Here is a 14,374-nt window from a genome sequence, read left to right as displayed (position 1 = left end):
CATTTTCCATCATGAGTCTTTTGGAATTGTCTTAGATCATCATATTGCTGAGAAGAGCTAAGTCTATCAAAGTTGATCCTCGCGCAATGTTTCTGTTACTGTGTACAATGTTCTCCTAGTTCTGCTCACTTTACTTTGCATCAGTTCAAGTAAGTCTTTCCAGGTTCTCTAAGGTCCCTTTGGCCATTAAAGCTAGAATCTGTGATCACAGCATTAGAAAGCAGAGCATATATAAAGTGTAGACAAACTCAGGTTCAACCCTGAGGGGTTGGGCAAACTAAGAAAAATTCACATTTACATAACACTTTAAGGTTTATAATTACTTTCCCCACAGCTGCTCTGTAGTGTGATTAACCTTACTTCATAGCTGAGTACTCTTGAGATTTTGACAGGCCACAAGGTCACAAAGTAGAACCAGGATTCAAACCAAGGTTTTGGCTCCAGGTCCACAGGACAGATTCACTGGCCCTTTGAATCATACCAGGATGTGCTGGGAAGGAGCATATCTGCCGTTCCCAATGCCAATTTCAGAACCTTATGATATCCTCTAAAAATCTTAGATTCCCTGATTGCTCCAGTATGGGTCTGTCATTCATGAATTTCTCTAAACCTTTCCTGAAGATATCTCCTTTTCTAAGGGTAAAATGACTTTTGCATCCATCATTTACTGCCCCTTATGTGATACTTTTTGGTTCCCAATTGGCTTCTTCTAGGTTTCAAGGGGCTGTCACATAGGTCTCATTCTGGGAGCTGATAAACAAGCAACTTCTATATTTACATACTGCCCCAGGGAAGCCTGCTTAGAAAAACTAATTTGCCTTCTTTGCAAAGTCTCAAAGAAGGCTAGGGGGCACAGTGGATAGAACAGTGGGCTTGGAATCAGGAAGACTCATCTTCCGGAGTTTGAATCTGGCCTCAGATACTTACTAGTTATGTGACCCTGGGCAAGTCACTTGATGCTGTTTGCCTCAGTTTCCTCATCTGTAAAATGGGCTGGAGAAGGAAATGGCAAACCACTCCAGTATCTTTGTCAAGAAAACCCCAAATGAGGTCATGAAGAATCAGACATGACTGAAACGACTCAACAACAATAACGAAGTCTCAGCCAGTTTCCCTGGGGCTGAGCCTTCTCCTTTTCCTTGCTCCTGGCCTTAGCAAGGTCTGAGAGGACACTAGAGGCATCTCCTGCCCTGTGCTGGGATCAGTGGACTTCCAACAAGAGTCAGGAGAATGGGAGAGTGGAAAGATGGAAGCCCTAGACGGAAGGTTCATCAAAGAGAGACTTTGTTGCTTGGGAGAATGTGTGGGAAAGGGTGGAAGTGATAGTGGGGACAGCTAATTGGAAGCCACATTTTGGGGCCTTTGTCTTTGGTCCTGAGGTATATTCTATCTCCTTGGGGCCTTCCAAAAGGGATCAATGACACCAGAAGACTCTTTGTGGAGTAGAAATCTCAGGTTAGAGTAGCATAGAAAACGAACCATATCTGCAGATGGAGGGGTGGTGAATAGAGTGAGAGACTTGCAGAGAAGAAGACCTGGGTTCCAATCCAACTCCATTGCTTATTAGCTGTGAGACCCTGGACAAGTCCTCCCTGGGTCTCCCTTCACCTACAAAATGAGAAGATTGGACTAGGTGGTATAGGAGATAGAACATTGGTCAGACTTGGATCTGGGAAGACCTGGGTTCAAACTGTGTCTCAAATACTTACTAGCTATACAACTCTGGGCAATTCACTGAACCTCAAGAAAAGGAGGAGACTGGATTCAAATACTTCTAAAGACCCTTCCAGATCTTAGTCTATGAGGTCACTGTGGACCAGTTAGGATCATTGGATTTTAGAATTGGAAAGGATTGTAGAGATTATTCAGTCTACCTTTCTCTTCCCCAGAGGAATCTGGGGCTCAGAGAGGTCAGGCAAATTGTCCAAGGGCACAAAGGTAGTAAGAGGTAGAGCTGAGATTTGAACCCAGGGTCTTCCAACTCCAAATCTAGTGCTCTTCCATTACAAAAATAGTTCACCCTTCTCCCAACCCATCAATTTCATCTGATCCAGTGACACCATGAGAGTGATGTCCTAGGGAATAAATATGGAATCTGTATGAGTAAGCCAGGAAAACAGTAAAAATGAGGCTTCAACACTTCAAAAGATTACATGTTTCACCAACACAGACTGCAAGGCCTTCCTGCTTAACTCTTCAGGAGTTTCTGTGACCAAAAAAAGTGTATCACCCAACAGTCCTCCATGTGATCAGTCTCTTCAAACATAGCAGGGGCCATGGTGCATTGGTGGCACCATTGGTGGGCCACTGGTGGCCAACCTGGTAGGAACTGGTAAAGCTTGTGTTTTACCCACAAGACCGCCAAGAAATCAGGGCCCCCTTCCTGGCATAGCAAGAAAAAAGGAAGAACCCTTTTGGGGACAGTTTAAAGGTCAGAAATTGGTAGCATTAGAATTTGTAAAATGTATATGATGACACATATACCATACATTTTACAGGAATGTCATGAGGACGTCCTTTATAAATATGAGCTGGTTAGTCTAACATCCTTTCCAGTCTAGGTCTGTGATCGTACGAACCCCTTAAAAGTTACAGTTGTCATTTGGGAAGAGTAGAGAGAATATCTCCATTTCTGGTTTTTGTTGTTTGTTTTTTTGGAAAGGTATTGGGGTCAGTGCAGGTAATGTAGAGAGCACTGGGCTTGGAGGACTGAAAGAGCTGGTTTCAAATCCTTTTACTGTGTGACTTTGGGCAAGTCACTTAACGTATCTGTAGAATGAAGAGGGTGGACCTGATGAACTCTAAGGTCTCATTTAGCTTAAAAATCTATGATTCTATGATTCTAGCTTGAAAGAAACCCTTGGATTTTGTGTTTGGCTTGAGGTAGGGACATGCGTTGGGCCTCCCCTCAGGAACGGAAGTCTTTATGGTGTTTTTTAATTCAATACCCACTTGTCAAGGGCCTTCTTTGTGCAGAGCATGGTGCAAGGGTTTGGAGAAAATGAAGAAATTAAACAAGGTGCATCCCCATCTGCGTGAAACTTACAGAGGCAGCCTGCCCTACTTGGTGTTAGAAAGACTGGAGTTCAAATCCTGCTTCGGACACTTACTGGATGTGTGACCTTGGGCAAGTCACTTAGCCTCCCTCAACCTGCTTCTTTATCTGTAAAATGAGAAGGCTGGATTCTCTGACTTCTGAGGTTCCTTCACAGTCCCTCCAGGTCTCCTGATCGTACAACACTGTTAGTTGCAGTTACTATCAATAAACACACGAGGGCAGAACATCTCCATTTCAGGGTGTTGGTTTTTTTTTTAAACTGGGACCTCTCATTGGTTCCCTAATATAATTAGGTTTGTGATTAGAATTCAGGAAGAGCAGCATCTTTCGGAGTCGCTCTATTGTTCTCCCGAAAATGCTGACTGGCACGCCCCAGGAGGCAAAGATGGGAGTTCCGACTGGTCTAGGAGAGGCAGGGATGAAGAGATGAACTGAATGTAAGGCGTAAGGAGAGGCAATCCCAGGGACTGCTCCCTGACGCCGAAGCGCCATACGCTCAGGGTTTCCCTGTACGGGGCCTCCGTCAAAGCCCCTGAAGACCTAGGGAGGCTGGGACCTCAAACCTTGTAATAGGATCAGCGACGCTCCAAGTCACCGGCACGGCCCAGACGATGGAGGGCTGCTATCAGTAATGAACAAAAGCTCCCATTTCTGGAGCACCTGGGATCCCCGGATGCCTCGAGGGGCCTTAGGTGCCGTCTGCTCTGACCCTCGCTTTTTACAGGTGAGGAAGCTGAGGCCCAGGGAGCTCAAGTCCCTTACCCAAGGTATTTGAATGCAGGTGTTTTGAGAGCCAAGCATTCTTTCCACCGTACTAGGTACTTTACTCATAGAAAAACCTTCAAGGTAGGTGGTGAGTACTGTTATCCCCATTTTACAGATGGGGAAACTGAGGCCAAGTTCTTTTGACTTGCTGAGAGTACTGAGCTAATGCGACTTGTCGAGGTTGCTATTCAGACGGGAACTGAGGTTCTCCTGAAGCCAGCTGGACAATGCTCACTACCACACTGAGTGGCCTCTTTTAACCATCACACTTCAAAAAAGCACCTTTTTCTAGATCATCCCCATTCTGACCACTGAGGGGAAGAGGAGGACGCAAGACAGCCCCCTTCCGTGGACCCAGCAAGAGATCACAAGCCGTGGCTCCTGCAGTGCTGGGGGGCAGGTCTACATACAGAGGGACTGCCAACCCACTTCATTTGGGAGACAGGGTACCGGGACCGCACTTCCACTGGGCAGAGTGACTCTATATATCTTACTTCCTCAGTGTCTCCAGGAAATAGCCATGTTTCCCCAGAGATCTATGAAAAAAACAGTTTCCAAAACATCCACAGTTAATCTTCAACCCCAGATGTGGCAGGTGAGTAAAGGACAGAATCTCAGACTACAACAGACCTCAGAGGCCAGCTGGTCCAACCCACAGCTAAATAGCAAGGTCCTCTAAGCATCCCTGGAAGGTAGTGACCTGGCCTCCACCTGAGGCCCTGCAGTATTGGCACACTGATGGGCCTGAGGAAGCCCCTGTGAGGAATGACGGCTGAACTGGGCAGTGCCTTACCAGTCCTTCTGTGACACATTCTGGTTGTAAATGTGTCCACTGATGTTACGATATGGTGGGCAGATGCATTTGCACCGGATGTCTTCAGAGCTCTGGAAGAGAACCGGAAACACAGGTCAGGTTGGGAGGCAGGGCACCAACTCCTGGCAAAGCCCCCTGCCTTCTGACCCCCCTATCAATCAATCAATCGATTGATCAATCAACCAATCAATCAACAAACTTTGTTAAGCACTTCCTACATCTAATGCACTGTGTTAATCGATTTACAATGATCTCAACTAAGCCTCACAACTAGCCTGGTAGGTAGGTATTATTATTATCCCCATTTTACAGTTGTGGAAAATGAGGCAGAGGTAAATTACTTGCCCAGGGTTACACAGCTAATGGGGGTCTGAGGCTAGATCTGAACTCAGATCTTTCTTACTCTTCTCTATTCACACCATCTACCTGCCTAAGAAGCATTTATTAAGTGCTCACTATATGCCAGGCCCTGGAGAAATAAAGGCAAAAACCGAGGCATTCTTATCAAAGTTCTCTCTCTGCAGTGACCCAGAATTAAGGCTGTATCTCTCTTTAACACTCATCAAATTTGATTTTGCATCTCTGTCTTTCCTGGACCTAGGCTTAGCTAGCAACTGAAGGTGGCCACATCATTGGACCCTCAGCCTCCTGTCCTGGAAGAAAGTTGCAGGCCTTGAGCACTGGAACAGATCAAGACACCTAGCACCTAATCTTGGCTCTGCCATTACATCGCTGGGTCACTGAGCAAATCACTTAACCTCTCTGAGCCTCAGCTTCCATATCTGTAAAATAAAGAGACTAGATCACCTCTAAAGGCCTTTTCAGCTCTAAGATTATATGGTTCTATGGTTCTAGGCAGGTCAGGTAGGTGGAGCAAGGGCCTTGAGTCAGGAAGACCTGAGTTCAAATCCAGCCTCAGATATTTACTAGCTGTGATCCTGGGCAAGTCACTTAACCCTGTTTGCCTCAGTTTCCTCATCTGTATAAAGAGCTGGAGAAGAAAATGGCAAACCACTCCAGTATCTTTGCCAAGAAAACCCCCAATAGGGTCATGAAAAGTCAGACACGACTGAAACCACTGCACAACAACAATAAATGCTTCTAAGTGGGTCTGGGGAACTAAGTGGGCCTAGGTCTGTGAGCTCTGGAGTGGAGGTATGATAATCTCACAATGGGGCAAACAGAGGCAAAGCCACTGAAAGGATGCTTGTCCCTTGATATATCTCTATCCTGGTCCCCAAAACAACAACGATTTTTTCTTTAGACAATTGGGGTTAAGTGACTTGCCCAGGGTCACACAGCTAGTAAGTGTCAAGTGCTTGGTCTGAGGCCAAATTTGAACTCAGGTCCTCCTGACTTCAGGGCCGGTGCTCTATCCACTGTACCACCTAGCTACGCCAACATCGACTTTTTCCACAGCACTTTAAAGTTTGCAAGCACTTGCCATTCATTATCTCATCTGACTGTTCAAGATCCTGGGAGTAAGTACTACAGGTCTCCATCTCCCTAGTTTTACTGATGAAGAAAGTGAAAGTTAGAGGTTAAGTAACCCACAGCAGTCAGAGACAGCATTCAAACCCAGTCTTTCTGACAAGTATGTGTTCTAATCTAATTACTTAACAAGCATTTATTCATTACCCCCTTTGTGCCAGGAATTGTGCTGAGTGCTTGCTGGGGATGACAAAAATACAATAAATTAAACAATGCCATGCATTTCTTTCAGACTACTTGTGACCCCATTTGGGGTTTTCTTGACAAAGATCCTGGAGTGGTTTTTGCCATTTCCTTCTCCAGTTCATTTTAAGGGTGAGGAACTGAGGCAAACAGGGTTAAGTGACTTGCCCAGGGACATAGAAGTAGTAAGCATCTGAGGCTGGACTTGAACTGGGGAAGATGAGTCTTCCTGACTCCAGGCCAGGCATTCTATCCACTTATGCCACCTCGCTGCTCCAAATGAAGCAATCCCTATTCCTAAGAATTTCCATTGGAATGGAAATGACAACCAGGACATACATACAGAATATAAAGAAAGAAACACAAGTAAATACAAAGTATTTGAAGGTATACTTTGAAGAGAAGGGCATTTCCTGGTTAAGCGGATCAGAGAAAGGTTTCTCACAGCAGGGATGCCACTATCACACTCCGCCTCTATAATAGCTCCACCAGGGGAGGGGACTGTGTCCGTTGAATTTTTACACCTTCCCCAGTCCCCAGCACATTATTCTGTAGGCTGCGTGCCCCGGATAAGCATCTGCTGAACTGATGGGCACCACAGAGATGTTCATTTATTCCTGAGTTGGCACTCAACCCTTCCCTGCCTCACCCCAAACACAGGCTCAGAGAATTAATATGCCATTTTAAGGTTTATAAAGCACTCTCCTCGCAATAATTCTGTGAAGGGGGAGGAGCAATTTCCCTCATTTTGCAATTGGAGGAAACTGAGGCTACGAGAAGCAGAAGCCAGGACTGAAGTTCACACCTCCTGACTCCAAGAGTACTGGACCACGAGACCTGGCGTAGAATCTCTTGAATCCCCAAAGTACAGCGGGACTTACTACAGCTACTTTTGCGGAGGGGCAAGTCTGGGTTAGTCTCTGGCCGTCACTATGTAAACCAGCAGACCCAAACATCTCACTCTTCCCAGCCCCTCTTTCTCACCTTGCCGGCCTGCGCTGGGGGGATGGCCAAACACCAGGCCAACGCCACCAGGGGTAAGAGCTTCATGCTTACCAAGACTCGCTGGGTCAGCATGACCAGTCGCCTGGAAAAGAGAAAAGGAGTGGGGGAAGGGGGAGGGGAGTGAAATCAACATTCAAATTTTTTCCCAAGTCCCCAAAGCCCGAGTTATTGCACCCTGCTGAGCTTGGCTAGGAAGCAGGACCTCTGGGTTCTTTTTCTACCTGCTTCTCTTAGGTAAGTGACCTCCTTCTGGGTCTCAGGTCCCCCGATCGTCAAAACGTGAAAGAATAATCCCGGGGGGCCTGAGGTCGGGAGTAAGGCTGAAATCCTGTCTGTGCGGTGCTCTGAGTTCCTCGGACAGCGCTGGTCCAGAAAGATCCAGGCTGAGACTCCGCCGCCCCGACCCCTCGCTGCATCGCGGGCTGTCTGCGCCCATGCTCCCCCACCCCCCGCCGTGCGCTCCCAGCTGGAGCGCCTGCATCCCTGTGCATCCCTCTCCGCATCCCCGTCCCTACTGCCCACCCCTAACTGCTCCAGCCTCTCCTCCCCTGCGCAGGCCCAGAGCCCTAGCATCCCTCTCCAGCCCCGTCTGGGGCCGCGGCCAGAAGTCCAGAGCCCACCGCGCCTGGCAGCGATGGTCCGAAGCCGCCGGCACCCCACCCCCAAGCCCCGGAACCCCGAGCCCCCGCGCCCCTCCCCCAGCAGTCCTGCAGCGAACCTCCGAACCTCTCAACATCAGCACCGGGCCCAGCACGGCCCCGCCCCGCTCCAGCTCCTATTGGCTCTCAGAGGTGCCCTTCTCCCCAACTCAGGCAGTCTCCACGGCAACAAGGACCCGCCTTCTTCTGGGGGTTTGGAGGGTGCGGGCAGGGATCGGAGGGCATTTCTTAACTTCAACTGGGCAAGAAAAGGGAGCGTCGCTGAAGGAAGGGCAGAAAAAATAGAAGTCCAGAATTGGAACCGTCTATAAAACATACATAGATTTAGATCTGGAAAGTGCCTTGCGTCATCTTGTCCACCTGAAACACGAGTCCACTCTACTACCTCTCAGGCCACGTGGTCATCCCGGTAGAGTGGAAAGAATGCTGGATTTCTGGTCTTTGATGCTATCTGTGTGGCCTTGGGCAAGTCACAACCTCTGTAGGTTTGGGGTTCCTCATCTGCAAAATGAGAGGTTTGGCTAAGATGTTTTTGCAAGCTCTCTCCCAGCTTTCAAAAGATCTCAGACTCTGCGATCCAAACTGCACACTTCCAGTGACAGGGAGATGGCTTTATTTCTGCATTGTTTTGGCAATTACCAAGCTCATCATTTACACTGCTTTGAAATCCACCTCTGCAATTTCCATCCACCGGTCTTAAATCTGTTCCCTAGGGCAAATCGAGGGGCATTGCCAGCCGTCCTGACCTATGTCTTGCCGCTGGACTCAGATGACCCTGGAGAAGGTTGAGGCTGGTGACTTTGCACAGCCCTGCTTCACTTAAATCCAGTTCACTTGCAAGTGAACACATCACCCTCCTGATATCTTCGGTCCTCTTTGAGGACGAAGTACAAATAACAACAAGGGCAAAGCAGAATAAAGCTAAGTCTTTGTTCCAAGTGTTGTCCTTCAGTCTCTGACTGAAGAGTCAGTGTCTGACTCTTCCTGACCCCATTTGGGGTTTTATTACTAAATATATAGGAGTAGTTTGCCATTGCCTTCTCCAGCTCATTTTACAGATGAGGAAATTGAGGCAAACAGGGCTAAGTGACTTGCCCAGGGTCATACAGCTAAGTAAGTATCTGAGGTCAGATTTGAACTCAGGAAGATGAGTCTGCCTAATTTCAAGCCCAGCGCTCTGTGCACTATGGCGCCACCTAGCTGTCCCTTTTCCAAGTGACAGCCTATCAAATACTTGAGAAGCTATATAATGTCCCTCTATAGTTTTTATTTTTTTCTTCCTCTCCTGCATGGAAGCAACATGGTACAGTAGATAGAGCCTTGGACTTGAATTTAGAGGACATGGAATTAAATCTTGACTTTACTGATTACTCTTTGTGTGAAATCGGGAAAATGACTTTTATCACTCCAGGCTTCAGTTTCCTCATCTGTAAAATGGACTAGTTGACATTCAAGTTCCCTTCCAGTTCTAAATCTATAATCCTGTAATTCTGGGATCTGAATCTTTGTTCACATCATTCCATGCAGCTAGAATGACCGTCATTGCTTTCTCTCCCCAGTTCTGCCAGTTGACATTCTACCCATCCTTTAAGGTCTACATCAATCATCCTCTCTTCTAGGAAGCTTTCCTAGCTCCCAGTCAATAAATTAGTTCTATCCTTGGATATTGGTCTCTCTTATTCAAGGATTCTGGGGCAGATAGGTGGCGTACTGGACAGAATACTGGGCGGGGAATCAGGAAGACTCATCTTCCTGAGTTCAAATCCAGCCTCAGACACTTACTAGCTGTGTGACCCTGGGCAAGGCACTTAACCCTGTTTGCCTCAGTTTCCTCATCTGTCAAATGAGCTGGAGAAGGAAATGGCAAACCACTGCATTACCTATATCAAGAAAACCTCAAATGGGGTCACAAAGAGTCAGACATGACTGAAAACAATTGAACAACAAATTCAAGAATTCGGTTTAAAGGTTTACTAGCCCATCCATTGTTTACATGCATTGGGGAGGAGAGATATAAGACAATAGTTGGTGAGGGAGGGATGGACAGATCTTGTGAGGGTTTTTTGAGAATGGGGAGATGTGTGTGCTTGTAGGCAGTAGGGAAGCATCCAGTAAACAGGGAGAAAGTGAAGATTACTGACAGAGTGTGGATAATAGAAGGCGATAATTTTTTGGAGACGGCTGGGTGGACCATAGGTAAGTCCCTTAGCTGGGCTTTAGTATTTTCACCTATAAAATAAGAGGAATAGACCAGTTGGTTTCTGAGGTCCCTTTTAGTTCTGGATCTATGGTCCTATAACCTCTGGTCCATTTACCGTAGTTAAGAATTCTCCCTCTAACCATCATTGCATAAGGTACCTCTTCCCATTCTCTATTTTTGAAAATGATGTGATCTTTTTATTTAGGCTAAGTATTTATTCAGTGTTTGTTATTGTATATGGTGTAAATATTGGTCTAAACCTAATTTCTGTCAAAATGCCTTCAGATTTCTACAGCCATTTTTATCAAAGAGTCCTTACCTCCAGTAGGTGGTGTACTTGCATTTTTCAAAAACTAGGTTACTGTGCTTGATTTTTTTTCCCTTTGAATTAAGTACAGAGAGAATGACTTGTCCAGGATCTTTAAACGATTAGTATCAGAGCTGGGATTAAAACCAGCTCCTACTGACTTAAGATCTAGGAGGCTTTCCACATTGTCTCTCGGGTTTGGTGAGGTTTAAAAAGTAACTCTCTTGGTAGGCTGAGTGCCCTGACTTCTCTCTGCCCCACCTCCCAATCTATTCCCATCTCAGCCCAATTTAGAGGTGTATTAATGCTATTCAGAAGTAAGGGTCTAGCATTTATTCTTTCAAAAAATATTTATCAAGAGTCTATTAGAGCCTCAGGGTATGTATCACCTAGTCAGTTACTCTCAATTAGTTTATGATTCAGTAAAATGTAAGCTGTTTGAGGGTAAGAACTGTTCTGTGTTTTTACTTTCAATATCTACTACAATTGTTGTTGTTTTGTTGTTTTTGTTTTTGATCCAGACCTGTAATTTCATCATAGTAGGGCACTTCTTGGAGGTAACTGGCTCCACTGGTGCCCTGCTCATCACTGCTCATAGTTAGACTTCGAGAATTGCCTGCATCTCTGAGAGGTAAGGGGATGTGCCCCTTGTCACACAGCTAGTATTCAACAATGGCAGGGTGTGAAACTGACTTCAAGGACATTTCTCTATGGACTCCATCTGGATACCCTGCACACAGTAGGTACCTAATAAATGCCTGTTTAATTCAATTGAATTCCAAGCCTGATGACCAAGACTAGGATCTACAGGTAGCATTAGGAAGTAGCCTTGTGGTCATTACAGTATTACTGCTTTTGAGGTGTCTTTGCCAAAGGAATAAAACAGCAGACTGGACACTGGGCTCAAATCTCTACTCACATCTTTTGCAAATTTTCAGGGCACAGAGATTGGAGCACTAAGTCTGCCCCTAGCCTTCAGAAAGAGTTCAAACCAGGTGCTATCTGGAAGACTCTTCCAGATGGATTCCTCCCCTAGCACTTTGAAAATGAATAGCTAATCCGAATCACTGACAATAAGAGAAATGGAAATCAGAACAACCCTGAAGTTTTACCAAATACCCAGCAAGTTGACAAAGATGGAAATGGTCCCGTATTAATGCTGTTCAGAAGTAAGAGGCTAGCTGATGGACTTTGTGAAAGGGTTTCAGAAAGACAGGCACACTAGTGCATTGTTGGTGGAGCTGTGAATTAGTATAACCTTTCTCGAAAGTTATTTGGGATAATGCAAATAAAGTGGCTAAAATATCAATACCCTTTGGTCCAGAGATTTCACTCCCAGGCATTATTCCCCAAGGAATTAATTGACCAAAAAGAAAAAAAAGACACCATGTTACACTAAAATGTTAATAGCAGTATTTTTTGTGGGAGCAAAGAATTAGAAACAAAGTAGATACTCTGATTAATGAATAGCTAAGCAAATTGTGGTACATTGATGTAGTGAAGAATTACTGTGCTGTAAGAAATGATGAATATAATGAATGTAGAGAAGCACTGAAGAATTTACATGAACTGATACAAAGCGCGTAAGCAGAGCCAGGCATCATACTCAATAACTATAACAATGGTAAATGGAAAGAACAGCCACCACAAAACAATTGAAAATAAATGTTGCAAAACTGTAAAAAAAAAAAACTTGACCCCAAAGAAGAAATATGAGAAGACAGTCCCCCTATTCTAGATGTGGGGGTCCAGAGTTGTGGAGCATTGGGTATGCTAGATTTTTTTCACTGTATTGATCAGTTTTTCTGAATTCTGTCTCTTCTTTCTCTTAAAAAATTCATGGTTATAAGACATGACTCTAGGAGGGAGTGGGGGCAAGATACAAGGGGAAATCTAGGTATAAATAAAAACTCATATTTGAAATGTGTGGATGGCTAGGTGGTGCAGTGAGTAGAGTGTCAGGCTGAGAGTCAGGAAAATTCATCTTCCTGAGTTCAAATCTGGCCTCAGACGCTTACTAGCTATGTGACCCTGGGTGAGTCACTTAACCCTGTTTGCCTAAGTTTCCTCATCTATAAAATGAGCTGGAGAAGGAAATGGTAAGCTACTCCAGTATCTTTGCCAAGAAGACCCCAAACGGGGTCACAGAGTCAGATACAACTGAAAATGACTGAACAACAACAAAGCAAAACAAAATATATAGTTGGGCAAAACAAAACATTGTCCATGTTGAAAATAAAACAAAACAAAACCCTAAGCTTCAATCTGCACTCTGAATTCATCATTTCTCTATCTGGAGGTGGTTAGCACGTTTTATCATGAGTTGTCTGGAATTATGCTTGGTCACTGTATTGATCAGAGTTCCTAAGTCTCTCAAAACTGTTGGTGTTTACAATGTTGTTGTTACTGTATAAAATGTTCTCCTGGTTCTGCTTACTTTACTTTGCATCAGTATAGACAAGTCTTCCTAGGTTTTTCTGAAACCATCCCCTTCATCATTTCTTATAGCACAATGGAATTCTATCGTATTTATATTCCATAAATTGTTCAGTCACTCCCCAGTTGATGACGACCCCCTCAGTTTCCAATTCTTTGCCACCATTAAAAGAGCTGCTGTAACTATTTTTGTACATATGGGTCTGGTTCCTTCAGAACTCATGGTCTCAGTGGTAAAAAACTAAGGGTGCCTGCTGTGGGATTTTTCTGTTATTTATTTTGTAAAAGTCCTTCTTTTGGGCAGGCTGGAAAAATGGTTGCAGCCTTTTGCCTCGTCTCTGGAAACATCAGGATCCAGGCGTGATTCCTGGGCCTAGGGATACCACGGCATACTGTTACATGTATTCTTCCTCCTTCACCCCCCCCAACTACAACCCCACTTTTTGCTTCTCCCAGGTCACCTTGTCCAAACAGTTCTGATAACTGTGTTTTTAAAAACTCGTGCCTTGCAGAGTGCTCTGCATTAATTAAGTCTTTACCTGTTGATGTCATTATACTATCATTAGACACTCAGTATTGTGGGAAATGAAATCCCAGGGATGCACTCACTACATCTTTGCTGTGTTGTTTAGAATATAAACTAAATGGTAAACTTCATGAGGAAAGTCTTAGGTCTTAGTTAAAACCTGAATTTCTACCATCTTCTAATACAGTATTCTGCCCACCATATATGCTTAATAAATATTTAAAATTGAATTCAGCAGGAATTATCTAACCACAATATTTGACAGGCAGTGGTGATCTGGAAGGAAAGATGGAATATTGGGTGCTCAGCCCAAGCTCACATTGGGTCTGGCTATGCCAGACCCAGCTTAATTTGGAAAATGTCCTGGAGCTTCCTACTTTTACTCTTCCTGAGGTCAAGTACACTTGCTCCTTCTCCCCTCCCCCTTCCACCCATAACCAGTGCCCAGACCCTTCCGCACACCTGTGTTGGCTCTCCCTTAGAAGTGCCCCAGACCTAACATATTACCACTCCTCCCTCCCCATCCCTACCCATGACTCAAACTAGCATATCTGCCCTTAGAGCTTTCAGGGGTGATTGTCTGTCTTGCTACAGCTCTTATCAAGGAATTCATACACACAAAAACAATAAAGTGATTCACAGGAAAGTGACAAAGTATCAACCCAGCTATAAAATAAAGAGATTAGACCACATAACTATAGCCGCTTTTAGCTCTAACCTTTCAAGATTCTTCAGAAAATGGTGTACAAAATATATTTTCTCACAGTAATAATAATGTACATCTTGTTGAGTCACTTCAGTCTTGTCCAATGCTTCGTGACCCCATTTGGGGTTTTCTTGGCAGAGATACTGGGGTGGTTTGCCATTTCCTTCTCCAGCACATTTTACAGATGAGGAAACTGAGGCAAACAGGGTTAAGAAACTTGCCGA

General features: G+C 45.0%; 2 protein-coding genes across 3 annotated transcripts in view; one reads left to right on the top strand and one right to left on the bottom strand.

Moving 5' to 3' along the window:
- The window catches only part of TMEM9 (transmembrane protein 9), a 31,564-nt gene extending 24,192 nt beyond the window's left edge, over positions 1-7,372 (bottom strand). Inside the window, exons 1-2 of one of the 2 annotated variants that reach the window (XM_027843479.1) lie at positions 7,296-7,372; positions 4,617-4,708 (exon numbers count right to left, since the gene is read on the bottom strand). In XM_027843479.1, coding sequence (XP_027699280.1) covers positions 4,617-4,708; positions 7,296-7,361 — 158 coding nt within the window. In that variant the 5' untranslated portion in view covers positions 7,362-7,372. Of the gene's footprint in view, positions 1-4,616; positions 4,709-7,272 lie in introns of both variants that reach the window. The other variant, XM_027843478.1, reaches the window with a different exon arrangement.
- Positions 7,373-7,386: 14 nt separating this feature from the next.
- IGFN1 (immunoglobulin-like and fibronectin type III domain containing 1) overlaps positions 7,387-14,374 on the top strand; it is a 95,857-nt gene continuing 88,869 nt past the window's right edge. The window contains exons 1-2 of the mRNA XM_027843414.1: positions 7,387-7,416; positions 7,603-8,176. Of these exons, the coding sequence (XP_027699215.1) occupies positions 7,387-7,416; positions 7,603-8,176 (604 nt within the window). The remainder of the gene's footprint in view (positions 7,417-7,602; positions 8,177-14,374) is intronic.

The sequence above is a fragment of the Vombatus ursinus genome, unplaced genomic scaffold (assembly GCF_900497805.2).
Source record: "Vombatus ursinus unplaced genomic scaffold, bare-nosed wombat genome assembly UNPS02014909.1, whole genome shotgun sequence".
NCBI classification, from domain to species: Eukaryota; Metazoa; Chordata; class Mammalia; order Diprotodontia; family Vombatidae; genus Vombatus; species Vombatus ursinus.
The sequence above is the reverse complement of the archived record's forward strand: the minus strand, read 5'-3'. Positions and strand labels throughout refer to the sequence as shown.